At 33.7% G+C, this 17,758-nt stretch overlaps 3 protein-coding genes across 3 annotated transcripts in view; 1 reads left to right on the forward strand and 2 right to left on the reverse strand.

Annotated features, from left to right (window-relative positions):
* The window catches only part of LOC117344596, a gene marked incomplete in the record, with an annotated part of 17,621 nt that extends 9,345 nt beyond the window's left edge, over positions 1 to 8,276 (reverse strand). The window contains 3 exon segments of the mRNA XM_033907399.1: positions 3,478 to 4,157; positions 4,934 to 5,099; positions 6,869 to 8,276. Coding sequence (XP_033763290.1) covers positions 3,478 to 4,157; positions 4,934 to 5,091 — 838 coding nt within the window.
* Positions 8,277 to 13,240: 4,964 nt separating this feature from the next.
* Positions 13,241 to 15,546, forward strand: LOC117344600. The gene is made up of 3 exons (XM_033907407.1): positions 13,241 to 13,567; positions 14,496 to 14,655; positions 15,149 to 15,546. The coding sequence occupies exons 1-3, from the start codon at positions 13,276 to 13,278 to the stop codon at positions 15,306 to 15,308; spliced, it is 612 nt and encodes a 203-aa protein (XP_033763298.1). The 5' UTR covers positions 13,241 to 13,275; the 3' UTR covers positions 15,309 to 15,546.
* LOC117344598 (putative nuclease HARBI1) lies at positions 15,168 to 17,609 on the reverse strand. The gene is made up of 3 exons (XM_033907406.1): positions 16,984 to 17,609; positions 15,562 to 15,851; positions 15,168 to 15,296 (listed from the first exon to the last, which is right to left on the reverse strand). The coding sequence occupies exons 1-2, from the start codon at positions 17,523 to 17,525 to the stop codon at positions 15,563 to 15,565; spliced, it is 831 nt and encodes a 276-aa protein (XP_033763297.1). The 5' UTR covers positions 17,526 to 17,609; the 3' UTR covers positions 15,168 to 15,296; position 15,562.
* Between the last annotated feature and the right edge of the window lie 149 nt (positions 17,610 to 17,758).

Here is a 17,758-nt window from a genome sequence, read left to right on the forward strand (position 1 = left end):
AGCAAATATATATATTTTCAGAAACTGGGCAAACTGGTGTACACTGCTACCTCATAAAAGGCTGAAAAAAGTTATTTGAAAATAAAAACGTGATTTATTATGCATGGTTAAGCTTCCTTCACATGAACTATTGTTCAAATTCACATAAAACATTTTAAAACATTGCTCATTACCTAATTTTCATCAGTGATAGAAAAAGGGAGATAACTCGCTCACCTGTTCTTGATATTAAATTACCTGGGTAATTATAATGTACTAGTCATATATATATATTAATGCTTTTATTTTCCTAAAGTTCTATTCATGATCGATCAATTATCGATATGATGATGATCGATCATGAACTTATTAGTTTCCAAAACTACTGAAGAAGTTGCAAAATTTTCAAGTAAACAAAAAAGACAATTTCCCAATTTGCTCGACATGAACCACTGACAAAGACACTGATACTGACTTTGAACTATGGGGAAAGTCTCAAAATATCAATTTAATGAAATGGCTATGTCAAACACACAAACAATTTTCCTTCTCTCATTTGTATCATTATGCTCGACTGGGGAATTCATACAAAAAAGGGATTTTCCTTGCGCAAGTGTGATTAATTAACAATTTTCTCCAAGATTGATATCGGGGCGATTCGATTCCCATCAAATCTTGGATATTCCTATCTGAAAGAGTTTATCCTATTTTTTCGAGGATATTTGTCCAAATGTAGATATTGTCGAATTGCTATGAAATTCGGTATGTGGGTAGACTACATCATGGGACACCAGTTACTTGTAACCTCACTTTAAACATTTTTTAAAGAAAATGACAGCCATTTGAAATGGTTTCCCAGCCTCTGATTGGTCTAAATTAAGATATTGTCTGATTTAAATGAAATTTGATATGTAGGTACATCATGGGACACTGTCCCTCTGGTCACCTCATTTTCAAGTTTTACCAAAATAGTCATCATTTCCTGGCCTCTGAATGGTCCAAATTTAGATATTGTTTGAATTCAATGAAATAGGGGTATTATGGGACAGCAAATTCAGCTGTATGGGATTCATTTCCTTAGCAACAAGACAGTTTCACTTATTTTTGTTTAACGTCCTATTAAAAGCCAGGGTCATTTAAGGACCTGCCTGGTTTTGGTGGTGGTGGAAAAGCTGGAGTACCCGGAGAAAAACCACAGACCTACGGTCAGTACCAGGTAACTGCCCCACGTCACGTGGGTTTCGAACTCCCAACCCTGAGTTGGACAGCTAGGCTACCCTTGTGATAAAATGTTGGGACACCTTAACCACCCGGCCCTCGCGACCTAACAATTAACACATAGTCCTATTATTGGTTGAAATAGATATTGAGCGATTTTGATGAAAAGTGCCGAACAGAGTTAACGCCCCTCACTACGCTTCATTCTTTCTGTGACATCCTTCAGGTGTCGCCCAACTAGTATGAAGACACGGAAAATATTTCGATGGAAACTATGGATACAATACTGTAACAGTTGTAAAGTTGTTCTTGCTGCATATCCCAATGGAAAGACTCATGTAGGAATTTACGCATATTTACTCTGTTTATAATTTCATTAGGTGCATGTTTTGTTGAGGCCCAAATATTTTGTATTGTCAATACTTTCTTTTCTTTCTTTTATTGTAAAATAAAATATATGTGTATATATAAATTTACCTCTTCAAATTCAATATTCAAGTTCCGCAATTGCGTACAATGTGAACAAAAACTCATTGGTGTGTGTATTGAGAACGTATACTATGTATAATTGAGAGATGTGTCGCTATGCGTATGTATCGATAGACTGATACTTGTCTCAATGAATGCACGCGCTTCTATAGCGGTTCGTATCCACGCATAACAAAAAAGGGAAAATGTCTGCCCGTCCTTAGATACGACACTATCATAACTGGGGATTGTCTCGGATACGATTTTTGGAAATCTGTACATGTATTTTTTTTTTTTAAATCTTAATTGGATGCTTTTTAACTTGCACTGTCAGCTTTAACTCTACTGGCTATATATCTTTCTGTGACTCATCCGTCAATCATTACAATATCGTGAATTTTATTGACCATTTCTGGGGTTGCAACATTGACAGGCCTTCCTTGACGGGGGATCCTCCTCAAGTCTCTGTTTGCGGCGCTTAAATTCCGCCATCCACCTTTTAACTGTAGCATATAAAGGGGCATCTTTCCCTTGTGTTGCTACCATATCATTTTGGATATCAATATAAGTGTTAAACCTTTTTTATGCAAATATTGGATCACTGCTCTTTCACTGATTTTGACCATTTTACAAATGCCGCGCGTCTTGTTTACGTTAGAGTGCTAACCAAATGTGACTAGTCCGTGGGTTCATGACCTTATAAAGTCAGGGAGTAGTATGGCATAAAAAGGACATCTTTGAGTAACTCTTTCAAAACAAAGCTCACAACTTGTCAATCATCATTCGTATCTTATTGCACTGATCTTTGCGACCATAGGATTTTGGCAACAGGCATAGCCTCTTAAAGTCCTCTCCATATAAGGATAACATTACATGCACATCATTACACCAATATGTATCTATACTATTTCACATTAGTTAATACTATGTTAAATTGGGGAACTATTATAATAACATTAGATTAAACAAAATAAACCATCGTATATCAATCCTTTAATTTATATCAATTTATAAATATTAACTTTGACAAGCTATTGTTTACCATTCTCTAGACTTTGAACTCACATCCTATTTATTTACAAGTATACTGTACACAAACTCACACATTTGTCAATAAAATGTAGTAAAAGATATTGTCAAAGTGTGTGGGAAGATGTCCGGACAAGATTTAAAAACTCAAATAAGATAGAGCTTATCAAGATTTTTGCAAAGAGTGTTGATTAAAATGCCGATCCAAATAATACAGCTTTATATGATTATAAAGTCCTTTAAGATCATCAAATGTTAGTAGATCTCCGAACAGAAATCAAATATTAAAATAAAGCATAATAATATAGTTTAATCAAGATAAGCTAAATATCTTGTTTCTAACGCTATCATGTAAAATGTGTCAAAGACAATCACTTGAATATGTAGAAGATAATAATTTAATTAAATCAGTGAAGTGAATTAAAGTACTCTTTTTTTAATTATAACTTTCAATTGTAGATTAAGAAGACACAGCTACAGTATATATTTGTTTTTATAAAAAAAACTACTGGGCCTCAATGAGATCGGTTGAAACACGGCGAAGATCTTCGGTCAAGGTTCAGGTAGTGAAATGAACAATAGACAACTAATTTGGCAAAACAAATATAGTAGAATCAAAATGCTGATCAGCAATTTTATATCAAGAGTAACCGGTAAGCGGAGGCAAACCCAGGACAAACAAAATGTATGCCGGATGGCTCGTTTAGACTAAAAATGCAGAAACATAAACGCTATTTAAGTACATGTATTAGTATTCTGGTATGGAAAGGAAAATATAAATACCTGCTTCCAAAAGTTCTTTTTCCAGTTTTTCAACATCTGTTGGTTTACATGCATACATGATACGGTCTACTTTCCTGCCATACGTCGGCTGTAGTCCAATGCACTTTTCCACAGCTTCGAAAACTTGTTTGATATCCCTGCATTTCTGTTGAAACTCATCATCAGCTGGCACATGCGATAGTTCAATGTGCGAAATGTGATTACGAAACTGTCGAAGTTTGTCAACACATGCCTGAAGGCTGAAATCTGATTTCAGAGGTTTTGTGTTCCATATGCTTGGTTGAATTAAAATTTCATCAGTAAGAAAATTTCTTGCAATTACATACATCAAGGTCACGTCTAAATGTTCGTAAGAAATATCACTTTTGTATAAGCAGTCTTTATGCATATTATACAGTTGTTTGCATTCACTTTCAAATTTAGTTTTTCGATCTTCTAATCTTAAAAGTTTTCTCAAGTGTTCATCGGATTTTCCAAAAGGATTCCTATTTTTCAATATTTCGCGCATCATTTCCTGGCATGTGTATGTTGAGAGATACCACACTCTCATGCCATTGAAAGATTTGCCATTAAATATGGTTGATGTGGATTTGTCTTCTGTTTGTTCACTTTGACATTCAGGGATGGACATTTCACTGATCTTTTCTTCATCTTCCACCCCCTCAGCATGTCCTTGGTCACTTCAAGATATAACAATACATATGACTTTCAACATTGCTGCTGTCTCTTAAACTCTTTCTTGCGTGGTTTGCTAGACATAAGTATTTGATAAATTCAGATGTAGTAACATAGAATCTGACGGTGCTGGTGAAAAAGATCCAGCATTTAATATGTTATAACTCTCAATAAAAGCATACAGAAGACCACGGTAGGGTGCGATAAAACTTATTTTGCATTCTAACATAAATATATCAAAACATTGTTATTCAGATATATAATCAAGATAGTAACGTAAGTTATAATTATATGAAATATCCTTAAGATTTATCAATTGTACTAATTAATACTTTTTTCTTAAAATATACTAATAGAAAGTCATTGTTCATTTAGCATGTATAATGTACATATAATTATTCTTTGCAAAAGGAGGTGTTTCTTGATCCAATATATTCGTAAAAATCGTATAGTTCATTTAATAAACAATATCAGAATCAGTTTGATGATGCCATAATCTTCTTACATGACAGTTCTTGGCTAGAGCAAATGTGTTGATGCTATATTTCTTGTTTGTATGACTAATGTTAGGATATAGGTTTAAATAGCAAAGACGCTTATACAGGTATTAGCATGTTTTGTCTTGTCATAAATTGAAATTTTTTTGCAATACATTTTTTTCTAGAAATCGAATTTAGATAAAACCTAATCTCATCTTGTTTCTATTTTTTATTTTAATGTATCTATCTGTACTGTAATATTAACAGTAACATATGATGAAATGTGTATTGCTAGTACTTACAGATCCACAACTTCCTGGTAAAGCCAAGATTTTTTATTTTCATCTGCATTATCGTTTTGGTCCTCTGCGGTATGCTCTTCTTCTGCAGACTGTTGTTGGGTAACCCCTTCCGTCTCTGACGACGTGGGTTGATATGACCGATCCACTCCGTTCCACATGTCTAAACCTTGAGTGAGATAACATGGAGCTAACTAATTTGGCTCAATAGTTTGATCATTTCACAGGCCCAAGGCTTACAAACATGAGCTCAGTGTTATATAATGATATATATATATACATGCCTGTGTATCTAAATCAGTCAGGATATGGTCAAGTGTTCTAACCTATATGTTGACAATTCCGACTAATATATCACTCTTTCATCTGAATACCACCACACTATTGCACTGTCAAAATGTTTGGTTCTCAAGGGAACACACCGTTCAATGATTAATCTGTCATTGCTGCAAAGCATGGCTCAGAGAGGTGTTCGAGGATCGAAAATAAGCACGGCATTTATTAGTGTACGTGGGGATCGGATTTTTGTCTCCACTTTCGGTTTGCGTGTGTTTAATGTTGTTATAGTCCGTTTCATTGTTCAGTTTGTATGTAAGATAGTGTTTGTATTTTACGGGTTTCTTGTAGGGAATTGGTATATATTAAAGCTTTTTGATTCTCCCGAGACCCATGTTATGATACAATGCTGTTGATAGAAATTTGGAATTACGACATCCATGTACCGTCTTTACACATCATATTGTTCTACAATGATTAAAATGTTAACATTATAAAATCAGGAATGGGTTACAAATAAAACGCTCTTAAATCTAATTCTAAATCTTTTTTCCCTCTAAAATGTGAAAGTAACATAACTTAACATCATCCTAAATGAATGATAGGAAATAATTAAGCCAGTCAAAGAAGTGTTATGTTTTCTAAATGGAAAATATATGTAGACAAACATTGCCCTACCGCATTATGTAGGTACTATTGAATACACAAAATGAAAGAGTCGAAAAGCTTTAATTGCAGAATGCTTAGCTGTAGGAAAGTGCCTAAATTGCGATGCGATTGTAAACCTTTTTCCAATGGCTTTTATATCACCGTGACTTCACAATATATCAAAAAAGCTATGATCTTTGTTTTGACACTGATATGAATATATAAAACATGTCTTAAAGTAAAGTACGACCTTGCTTTATTTTAAATACAATCATCATCTTCGTGCTAGTGATCATGTTAACAACTACCGTACTGTTATACCTGTCTGTTGACTAATAACTGTTAAAAACGATATTATGAAGATACAATGTAAGTGCTTACATTTGTCATTATTTATTACTCAATATTATGGATATGTTCTCCCTGTGATATATCTTTTAAAGTATGCAAATGGTACGTATACAGTTCACATGAAGCAGGTAATACCAAGAAATTCTATTTTTAACGTTTGTATTCACGGTAAAATGTTTTACCATTGCCAACTTAATTTGTTAGCTTTTAAACGATGTACAGTATACAATATATATTAAAACTTGTTTTCATGGTTCGTCTTATAAATATTTTATCTTCGCCTGTACGTGAGTAACTACTCCATGCTACATTTGGACAATATCTATCGCATGGTATCTACATGTAGTACATCCGGCGATACTGTTGAAATCTTGTCCTTTGGAATGCGGATGTTATTTAGTTACATTATTTGGCCTTTGTGCATGGTTCAATTATAAGTAAAATTTGCTGTTAAAGAGATTTTAATGTGTCGATATAATCACAGCCATCATACATTACAACCAGATATATGGAGCAATCGAATATGATCGATCACATGATAATTGATTTATATTAAAACAATATCATATGGCTATTGGCTAGGTGTCCAAAATGGCGATATTACTCGGTAGATTCTAAGGTAAATAACACGTTCAATTTTATTTGAATACACAAAATACTTACTTGTTTTACATTTTGATCACATTTATCGCTCCTTTATATCAATGGGCTCGGCTTTTTTCATAATCCTACGAAACAAACCAAAATAATATCCTGAATGATCCACCAGAGAACACTGAAATGCCACGTGACTGTCAGGGTCCAAGCCAATTAAAACATACCCACTGATGTCATCAGAAGTACAGAGACACGACAGTTAGTCGCAATAAGTAGTGTTGATAGCTATTCGGATGGTTCAGGTTTGTTACGTAAAGTACATATCACTATTAATAGAATATATTTTTTTGCTAGTGGAGGGGACTTTGCATACATTTAATCATTTAAATAATTTAGACATTTAATACTATTCCTCACACAAACAAAGGGGTATTGTGTAGCTCAGTACCGTGACACACTTTCAGGTAACACAAATCATTTTTCTCTATAGTAATGTTTCCATGCACTCTTCAGGTGTGCACGTAATGACATGATATGCAACTAACGTACTGTAATCAGTAGAATACAATGATTTCTCCATCATAGAAAGTATATTTCCTCGGCTGAGGATAATCTACTTTGAAGGGTTAATAAATCATCATATCCTTCAGAAAATAGGCTGATTTATTTCATAACATTTTCCTAACGCTTTCATGTTATAGTATAATCACTATCTGTTATTTGATTTGATATAAGGGAAAACGTTTCATTCATATCTACCGTTGTACCCTACATGTGGACGATGAAAGTATAAAGATATTACGAACAGTATCAATAGTACATTATCCAATACAAATACACCGCAAGATTCGGAGAGAATAACGTTTCCTCATTGACAGTTCGCTAAAGTAGGTGGGGGTTCAAGGACGCCGTATTGCTGGGCACGTGTGTCCGACTGTGTACAGGGGGTTCCTCACGTAAGGAGAAGTCGAACTTGGTTGATCAGTTACTAGGAAGCTTCTTTCAGGTTAGAGTAGTGACAGTTCTACTTGTAATCTGAATTCGTTCGGCCAAACGACAAATAGGATATGCTGTCGATATTATGGTTCCTCTGGATATTCCGAATACCTATTTCTGTGTTGTTGATGAATGTGGACATGTGTATGTTTATTTCCCGCCTACTCAGTGTAAGCCAATCAACGCCCGCGTAAGGTGAGTAAGATGCGGATTACTGGCTGTGTCAGTACATTCAATGTAATCAACACTCGTTAAGGTAGTGAAGTATTTTTGTCTTCCACAGATGGGGTTCAACGGCAGTAACTGACATGAAAAATGAGAAAGTTTAATCATAATTACAATAGAATTAATGCACAATTTAACTACTTATATTCAAATCATTAAAAACATGGTTTAAAAAGGAAATATATTTTGAGAAATGTCCAAGGCGAGGGATGATATTAACAGTAATGGCCCTCTGTGGAAAGAGCTCGATACAAAGAGCCAGAATTATTTTATTATACCGAACGAACTAAACAAATGTAAATTTGCTCGATTATCTAATCAACATATTGAAACATAAAAAATCAACATTTTTAAAACAATTTTCATATATCACACCGGGGATGTCGTCCTTATACTGCATAAAAATGTATGACGTCATAATGGGGCCCGCGAAAGGTTATCGTCCCGGGGTTATCGACCCGGGGTTGTCGGCCTCGTACTGCTGTTTCGGGGAAATGTATCAGTTATAGCATGCCACATGGTAACGTTCAGTCCATTGATATCAGTGTAAATAAAAGCGAGATATAATAATATTGCTTGTCTAACAGGAGGCTCTGCGGAGGATTGGACAAGAATATCACCTAGAGATTCGCTTGCTGGTTTTCTGCCACATCCTCAATGCAGCGGACTATTACTGTTTTCCTATCATTTACTTATTTATTTATTCAGGTCCAGGTGTTCAAATAATGATCAGTTCAATGACCGCGCCAATAGTCATACTATTCATTTTATGAATATGAATATCAAACTTAATGTTAAAGATTACGTGTACCAGTAGTAATTAGTGTGACATAATCTGACCCCGATCGTTGAGTTCCCCCAGTCATCCGAGTGGATGAATGAACATTTTGCTCTTACCCAGGTTCTCTTATGTCTCTTACATTAATGTTGCATCAATGCAACACAATGCTTTAACGTTATTGAATTGTCGAAATGACGCCATTATATTGTTGCCGTGACGTCATTGTATTGTTGCTGTGAGGTTAGTGTATTGTTGCCTGATTGTAATTCCTGTCAAACCTACCATACCCTAGATGAAGGAGCAATGGTTTTGGATTAATATAATGTTTGTGCCTTGAAAAATGCTGGAATCGGCCAATCGGTGGGGAAACACAGTCATGCAATAAAACACAAAACCGTGCGTTATCATTTCGTTAAGAAATATTGTCAAAATGAAGTCGAAAAATCCAGCTTTAACTAACATATATTTGCAAGCAGTTCTGGAAGATCAATATATAGTGAGACCATTGATATACCTTACCACATAAAGATAATACTTAAAAACAAAAAAGGGAAGCCAAGAAATGTATAAAACATTACATAAAACAAATTTAGCTATGCATCAAGATAGGTGTGGATGTGCTCTGTTTGTATAAAGATTAAAAACATAACAGAATCAAGATTGAAAGTGAAAAATGTCATTTATTAAATCTTCTAAATGACGAATAAATTTCATCTTTACTTTTTTGTACAAACTTGTACAAAGTGATCTGTTACATAAAATGGGACTTATATTTAGAACCCCTTTATACAAAGATGGGGAACCAATTACGCCACCATATAGTCAAACGGTTGGATATACATCCAAATGGTTGGCTATATACCCCCATCCAAAACAAATATCTCAAGTAACGCAACAGAGATAAAATGGAAAGAAAAAACAACAACACCATACACACCATAAGCTTGGAAAAAGCATTGATAAACAGTTCCATTCACCACAAAAAAAGAAATACTTTTACATTGATTTCAGTTCAGGCCACAGGATAGAATAAAAACTACTGTTTAGAATTAATAAACAAAACTCCAGATGACAATTAAAATCTTTGTAACTATCAGAAAGAAACTTAAGAACACATACCTTGGAACTGCGAGAAAGTTATAAGAATCTGGAGGAACATTGAACTTTGGGTATTAGAAATAACACAAATAAATCTAACCCAAAATATCAAGAACATTATATTTGGTATTTAAACAACTGATCAAAAACAAAAAATTCCAAGCAATTTCATAATACTGTTAACTATTTATCATTTATTGACCTGATGAGAGGATGAGTGTAAGTTGTTTGTGTTATTGTTATGTGGTAATGTTTATGTTAGAGAGTATGAGATGTGTAACATTTGCCAGTTGTGTGGGCCCGTGTGGGGACATTGTTTATATTTTGAAGGCTGACCCCAAGGCCCAAACCTTGGCAGCTTTCCAATGTATTCATGTTCTGGGGTATTTACATGTTTGTGTATATGAAAAAAAACCATTTCATTTATTTGTCATTATTCATGCTGATGATGTTTTATGTCTGTGTGTTTGTAAATAAAGAAATATCTATTGTAATAATGTGAAAGAAATCTCCATTACAATTGAATATGATAAAAATCATCTATTTTGGTGATCTTCTTTTATACCATAAAATGAACTACCGAATTATCCTAATCTTTTCTGAACTTTTAGAAAAAAACATACTGAAGTGTTATTTTTACAAAAGTACTGAATGAAAATAATCCAAATGAGAAAACTACTCTGTGATTTAATCCATTAGGTGGTAGAGGTATCGAGTCTTTTCATTCCTATGAATCGTATACATGTGCGGTGTACGTGTATATGCATCATACACGTTTTGAATAGAAAAGAGAATAAGATAGAATACGGTATACAACATAAAATTGTGATTAAATGCAATGAGGTAACAAATATTGGAAAGCTACAGTTCAATTTGTGAAATTGAAAAAAGTTAGTTGAATATTTTTAACTAACATAAGTTATTTTTTAAATAATTGATATGATTTTATCGAGATACGTACGGGTGAGAGAAAGCGGAAGCTTTAAATGCTCATTCAATGAGTATATGGATACTCATAATTTATGACTAATCATCTTTAACTTAACATGGTATCATCTTGACAAACAATGGAAGAGCTGACATGCATGTTCGAGGGGAGGTGTTTGCTAAACCAAAGATAGGTATGTGTCTAATACTATGGATATGTAACTGGAGTGGAGTACTAACGTGTGCACCTGTTCTGCGTACATATGCTTAATACTTCCCGGCGTTATCGGACCAATCCAAGTTCGGATTTAGTTGTTGTTTATACTATCGGCCTGAGGAATTTATGACTTAAGACATATAAATAGTTAACATAGATTTATTAACAATAACAAGAAATGACAGTGCCTAAAAAAAATATTCCAGACACCTACAAAAGTGCAATGATGATAATACTGAGGCTCTGGGTGGCTAGCTCCAAAAATTGTACTAAAAACTTGTTATTTATATGTAAAGATAATTATGTAAATCGAAGAGAGTTTTATGTTATCTTTACGTGTGTGGTGTTAGAATGAGGACATTATATGCATTCGTATGTTTATAGTAAATTCCTGATATACATTTGATATCTGAAAGTGTGTGTTTATGATATTCTAATTATGTGAGTGTGGGAAAGGTGTTTGGTAAATCCGAATAATGCAGGTGTAAGTGTTTTCCAATGTGTATGTGCTAATGACTTGTTATATACATGTACGTGTGTATGCGAGCATGTTGCTAGAATGGGCAGTGCTAATAATAAAGGTGTTTGTGAAGTCCCTATTATGTATTATAAATGAGAATTAAATATGAGCAAAACCAACAATTACATGTAAGAGCCATTTTTTAGCACAAAATACATAAATTTGTATGTATATTATATAAAGGGGCTATAATGAAACTTTAAAAAAAAATTCACAATCCGACAGAAACGTAGTTAGGTATGATAATACATCTAATGGGACTCGTAATCAATTTCGTTTTCAAACTAATTTTCTTAAACAGTTTGGAAATACTAAATTTTTGATACAACTGCCTCCCTCAGAAATATGTAATTCATTACTACCATCGTTGCTTGTAATAAGTTCACCTGTTTAAATTTTCAATGAATAAATTTTGAAAACCGCTGAAGAGATCTTGATGTAATTTGTTTTATTTACTAAGTATGAATTATTTCCCTTGCTACAGTATGTAATCAAATGCTGAAGATGTATGCTTCTTTTCATTATTGATGCATGAATAGCAAAAAGCATACTCATATTTAGACATCATTATCCGTATTGCGTCAAGTCCGTATATAGTTTAGATTAATTTTCAAGAAAAAATTAAAATTACAATTTTTTGCTTAATTTGATTGGCCCCAAGTATTTACTTAGTTATCAACTTGTTGAATGTATAATGTATGTGATATCATATTTTGCTGCAACTAAAGTATTATAGTTCTAGAATGATGCGAACATAAGCGGGTCCTAGTATCACTAAGCTTTCTATACCAGTATTAGGGGTGAAACTGTCAGAGGTCTGAGTGTTCCGAACACATATGTACACTTGCCATAAGACATTTAGCTTTTGACAATGGTTAATATTGCTTATAAATATTCTGGAACACTTGGACACATCAACAATAATAGTAATAACTTCTCATACGACAGAGGTCTAGATATTGCTGTCACTTTATCTTTTTGTAGAGTACAAAAGTAGTGGTTTAATAGCTATATAACTAATAGAAAACAATGAGTTATAACATAATGGCATTTTTCTTCATTCAAAAATGTCGATGCTGGGGTCCCCCAAGGGTCTGAACTGGGGCCTTTTCTTGTTCTTCTATACATTAATGACCTACCACAAATCAAGTAAAACTTTTCGCTGATGATACATCCTTATATGCAGTAGTTGATGATAACCAAGCAGCGATAGCTGGTACCCTGAACACAGATCTAGAAAAATATCTTTGAGAAATACTACAAACGATTGAACATTCTAAAAAGTTTGAAAAATAAAATAAATAGAAAAAACATTTATAACTATGTACGTAACATTTATAAGACCAATACTAGAATATTCACCTGTAGTTTGGGATAATTGCAATAATACATGTAAACACTTGATAGAATCAATACAGCTAGAAGCTACACGTATTATCCCAGGACTCGTATGCATAAAAGTTCTAAGTATTTTCCTAAGTTTATACTTAAGTAAATTTTCAATCTGCTTTATTAAGCAAGTTGCTTTAATTCCGTTGCATAAAAATTCTAAGCACCATACTTAGTTGTTTTTTGTAAAGCATATTGCAATCTTCTTAAATGGCTCGTTGCCAAAGGCGTGACATCCCGATTCCCGTACTTTATGTTTACAAACATCTGCACGTGGAAAAAAAACACGTGCCTGTCGTCTGCTTGTCAAGTTATTGAAAATGGCTACAGACATAGAGACACCAAGCAAAAAGAGAAAGCCGAATTGGAGCGCGGATGAGTGCCTATATCTAACAAAACTTGTGGAGGAGAACAAGGGTGTCCTACGGGCAAAGTTTGGGGCCGGGGTAACTACCCAGAGGAAGAGGGAGACATGGCGAATAATCTCCGACAAAATTAACGCTTCGTCATGTGTCAGTCGTTCGGTGTTGGAAGTTGAGAAAAAATGGCACAATCTACATATGAAGGGTAAAACAGAGCTGTCTGACCACAGGAGACAGGCTGTGATGACAGGTACGTTCACGCTAACATGATGACGGCATTCCAATTAGTTCCGAAAACCATTTAACCTACTTCATGTACTTAACATACAAATATGCTGTTGCCAAATGCAACGACTAACAGTATATAGGCGTATAGAACAATGGTTTTGCAGAGCACACACTGAACAATGTAAAACAAACATTTGTTTCCTATTATTCAATTTACTTACTTTGAGTGGTAAATCACAACAGATCGTCATATTTTCCACCGTTTGTTCTTACTGCTCACCGCATCGATGGCGGTTGGAACTACTGTTACCAAGAGTTGTCGTTCCTTTCAATGGGAATACTCGATTTGTATGCAATAATAAATTTCAGTACGTGTGCTCACGCTACCTTTCCGACAACTAAACGGGTAAGATGCCATATTTTGCACGAAATTCTGAATTAACGCTACATAACATGATTTATGATAACACAATCTTATATACATGTAATTGTTCAGAAGTTGATCAAATCAAATGCCATGCCTTCGTATCCAATTCGTAGCCGATAACCGGGTGGACAATAAATCAAGTTTTCCATATTTATATATAGAAATATTCATAACTTCAGACACTTTTTCAGTGCAGTGTTAGACTTAAACTTCATGACCATATTGATTAGGATTGGCAAATTAAGATGAAAATATATAACAAGTGTGAATTGTTTAAAATTCACGTTTTTACTGAAACATGTTACTTCCTCAATGAAGTGTTTTTTCCCCCAAATACACCATTGATTGATCATGCATGATCCTACATGTATGCTGTTCAAAAATTAAAAAAAAAACCACAGTACATACTCTATATCATATCTCTTTTTTGTTAATTATTGCATTATAGCTGTATGTCAATTTAGTTAATACAAGAGATTTGGGTTATCTTTTTAAACAGTCTAAAAATACGTATCAATTTCAGGTGGTGGTCCATCTTCTGCCCCTCAGATCAGCCCAATTGCCGAAGCTGTAGGAAATGTCATCGGCCTAGACAATGTGTCCATTTGTGGGATTAGTGGGGCAGTTGACACATCAATGATGATGTTACTTAATACTGATCAAGCCTGTTCAGCTATTTCAAGGTATTATTTATTATCAATGAACCTATCATTGATTTAAGTGCCCCAGAAAGTGTGCACATACATACATGTACATACATTGTACCTTTAAACTGTTGAAGGTTGTGTGCATGTATGTACACAGAGTACAATCTATGTTGCAATGGTACTTGTACATCACATTTTCATCTTATATGTATTTATATAATATATTTTGTATATATTCATCCTTCAAAATGTGTTTGTACACAAATTCTGTCCTACAGAAAGACAGTCAGAAAAAAAATCATGTTGTATGAATTTTCACTAAGTACATTCAAAATTTTAAAATGTACATGCATGTATTAAAAATGTCAATTATTTAATTTACCAAAACAGTGCTGAAGTATTCATTCATTTTTGTAAATTTGATTTTCCATGAATATATGATTAGAGGAACTGCATGATGCATAAAACAGTCCACATAATGAAATATTGTAAACTCTCACAGTTTTAAATTGTCTTATTTTTATTACAGATCTTCAGACAATCTACAGCCCCCCAACACTGTAACCATGGCCACAGAAATCCTGCCCTCATCCATCTTGTCATCCTTGCCATCAGACTCCTGTACATATTCATCTCTGACAACATCCTATGACAGCCTCAAAAAGCAGAAACTGGAACTGGAAATTTAAAATTTAAAATTACAAAACCAGCTTCTAGCTTTGAAAATTAAGAAAATAACTGAAAATGAATATTGATATGTCAAAATAACAAACAAATGAAATAAATGAATTAAAAATGTATTAGATATTGCTTTGATAGTATTCTTAATGTCATATGAACTATCTTTTTAATTAAAAATCAAGCATTCACCTAATATTCAATTTAAAAATATACTAAATAAAAGGAATTAAAATGAATAGAAAAATAAATACATGCACTTACATCAGAAGTGAGTTGATACAATATGGGTTCTGTAGGCCCTTCCATCAGCTGGATTATCATTGATATTATTGGCATCACCATCTTCATCATTATCATCATCCCCATCATCCTCAATATCATCATGCTGTGGCATATTCAACAGTTTTGCAATGTTGTGTAGAATTCCACAGGCTGTTATCACCTTGCTAGCCCTTTCTGGTCTCAACCTGACCTCTCCATGTAGGACATGAAATCTCCTTTTCCACTGCCCAATGGCTCTCTCGACAATACATCTTGTTGTTTTGTGGGCACTAAGTGAAATAAAATGGGAATTAGAATGAAAATAAATATTCCTAAGTATTGCCTATTACATAAACAGGTATATACACACAATGTATATACTTCATACACATGTACATATAGCAATTTTCATTTCAACAAATTTTATTATATAAGATGTTAAAGTACAAAGGGATTTGACAACAGGCTATGCCTATACATGTATCAGTCTTCTCCCACATAAACAATATAGCAATAGGTAACTTTATCAAATAAATATATGATTATTAACTTTATTTTATTATAACATGCATAATTTAGTAGTATTACCATCTTACACTATACTGTGATGATCTCAACTCATATGAGTTTGTATTATCAATTACAAGATATATTATATAATATATATTCTGTTTATTTTTCTTGTAATTAAAGTACATGAATTAACTAATTCAAATTTGCCTCCAAAAGTTGAAAACTGAAAATAAAATAATTAGAAATGTGATATATATACAAAAACAACCCAAGAATCTCAGCTACCAGTATCAATGTAAACAGATACCACTGAATTATTTTCTCTTCATTTTATTTTCAGATGAAATATTTTTAAGATTTCTACATGCTAATTAATTATTCTTGTTTTACTGATTTTTTATTTTATCATTGAATTAATTTGTTTATTTAGCAATATTATTTGATATATTGATATAAAAGTGTGCCTATTAATTTATACGTTTAATAAATTTGCAAAATATGAATTTGGAAATATGAAATGCATTTCAATCAAATTAATTAACCTAATATATAACCTAATATATTAATAACTTTTGCAATGAAGTGCATGTACCATGAGCATGTACACATATTGCAATTTAAAATGGTGATGAAAATAATGCGATTGCAAATTTAAATATGGTGATAAGGATAGACACTCTACATATTTTTTATCATTATCATCTACTTTTTTAAATTCGGAGAATGTGAGCTGGACTATGACAACACGATGTACATAAAATTTTCCCGTTTTGAGCCCCTGTCATTATACCAAATAGAGTTAGTCCCCTTCTGAGAAAATCTCCAATACAACTGACAACAATCGCGCGACTGAAAGAGAAACTTGTAACAAGGTTGGACTAAATCAAACACTGTTTAAGGACCATTTACCTGTTGTATCGTGTCTGTTGTCCAGGTTGTGGGTTAAGGTATGGTGTCAATATCCAGTTCTTACACGGATAACCGCTATCGCCAAGTAAGTGACATCTTGTCGGCAGCATTCTTGTCTCAAATATTCTTGCTAGGCCACTTTCACGGAGAATTCTTGCGTCATGTGCTGACCCTGGCCATCTCGCAACTAAATCTAGAATGCAATAATTTGCATCCACCACAATCTGTACATTTATTGAATGGAAGTTCTTCCTATTCACAAATTCTGGTTCGTTGATGCTTGGACGCAAAATTCGTATGTGTGTACCATCTATTGCTCCAACAACTCCTGGAAACCGGGCAACCGCGTAAAAATCGGCTTGGTGTTTTTTTATTGCCTCTGCAGTCAGAGGAAATGTTACAAATCTCCTGACAACATCCTGATGATTCAATGCATTCGTGACTCTTTGGATCACCCTAGACACAGTGGACTGGTCAACATTAAAATTATCGCCACTACATAGCTGCATTTTCCCAGTAGCATAATATCGCAATGCGATCATGACTTGTAAATGTGGGGGTAGACTGTGGTTTCTTCCCGTCGTTGGGGCAATGTAATCTTTTAGAATATCACTAATGAAAATGATTCCTTCCTTATCAAACCTAAATCTTTGATAAAGTTCAAGACCGTCAAAATTTTGAAGGGGGTCAAACCTGTCTCGGAAGTGCCTTTCTCGTCTCAAAGCTCTCCTGGACTTAGGAAAGGAACTCCATATAATATATTATACAGAGAACT

Source organism: Pecten maximus, chromosome 16 (genome assembly GCF_902652985.1).
Source record: "Pecten maximus chromosome 16, xPecMax1.1, whole genome shotgun sequence".
Classification (NCBI taxonomy): domain Eukaryota; kingdom Metazoa; phylum Mollusca; class Bivalvia; order Pectinida; family Pectinidae; genus Pecten; species Pecten maximus.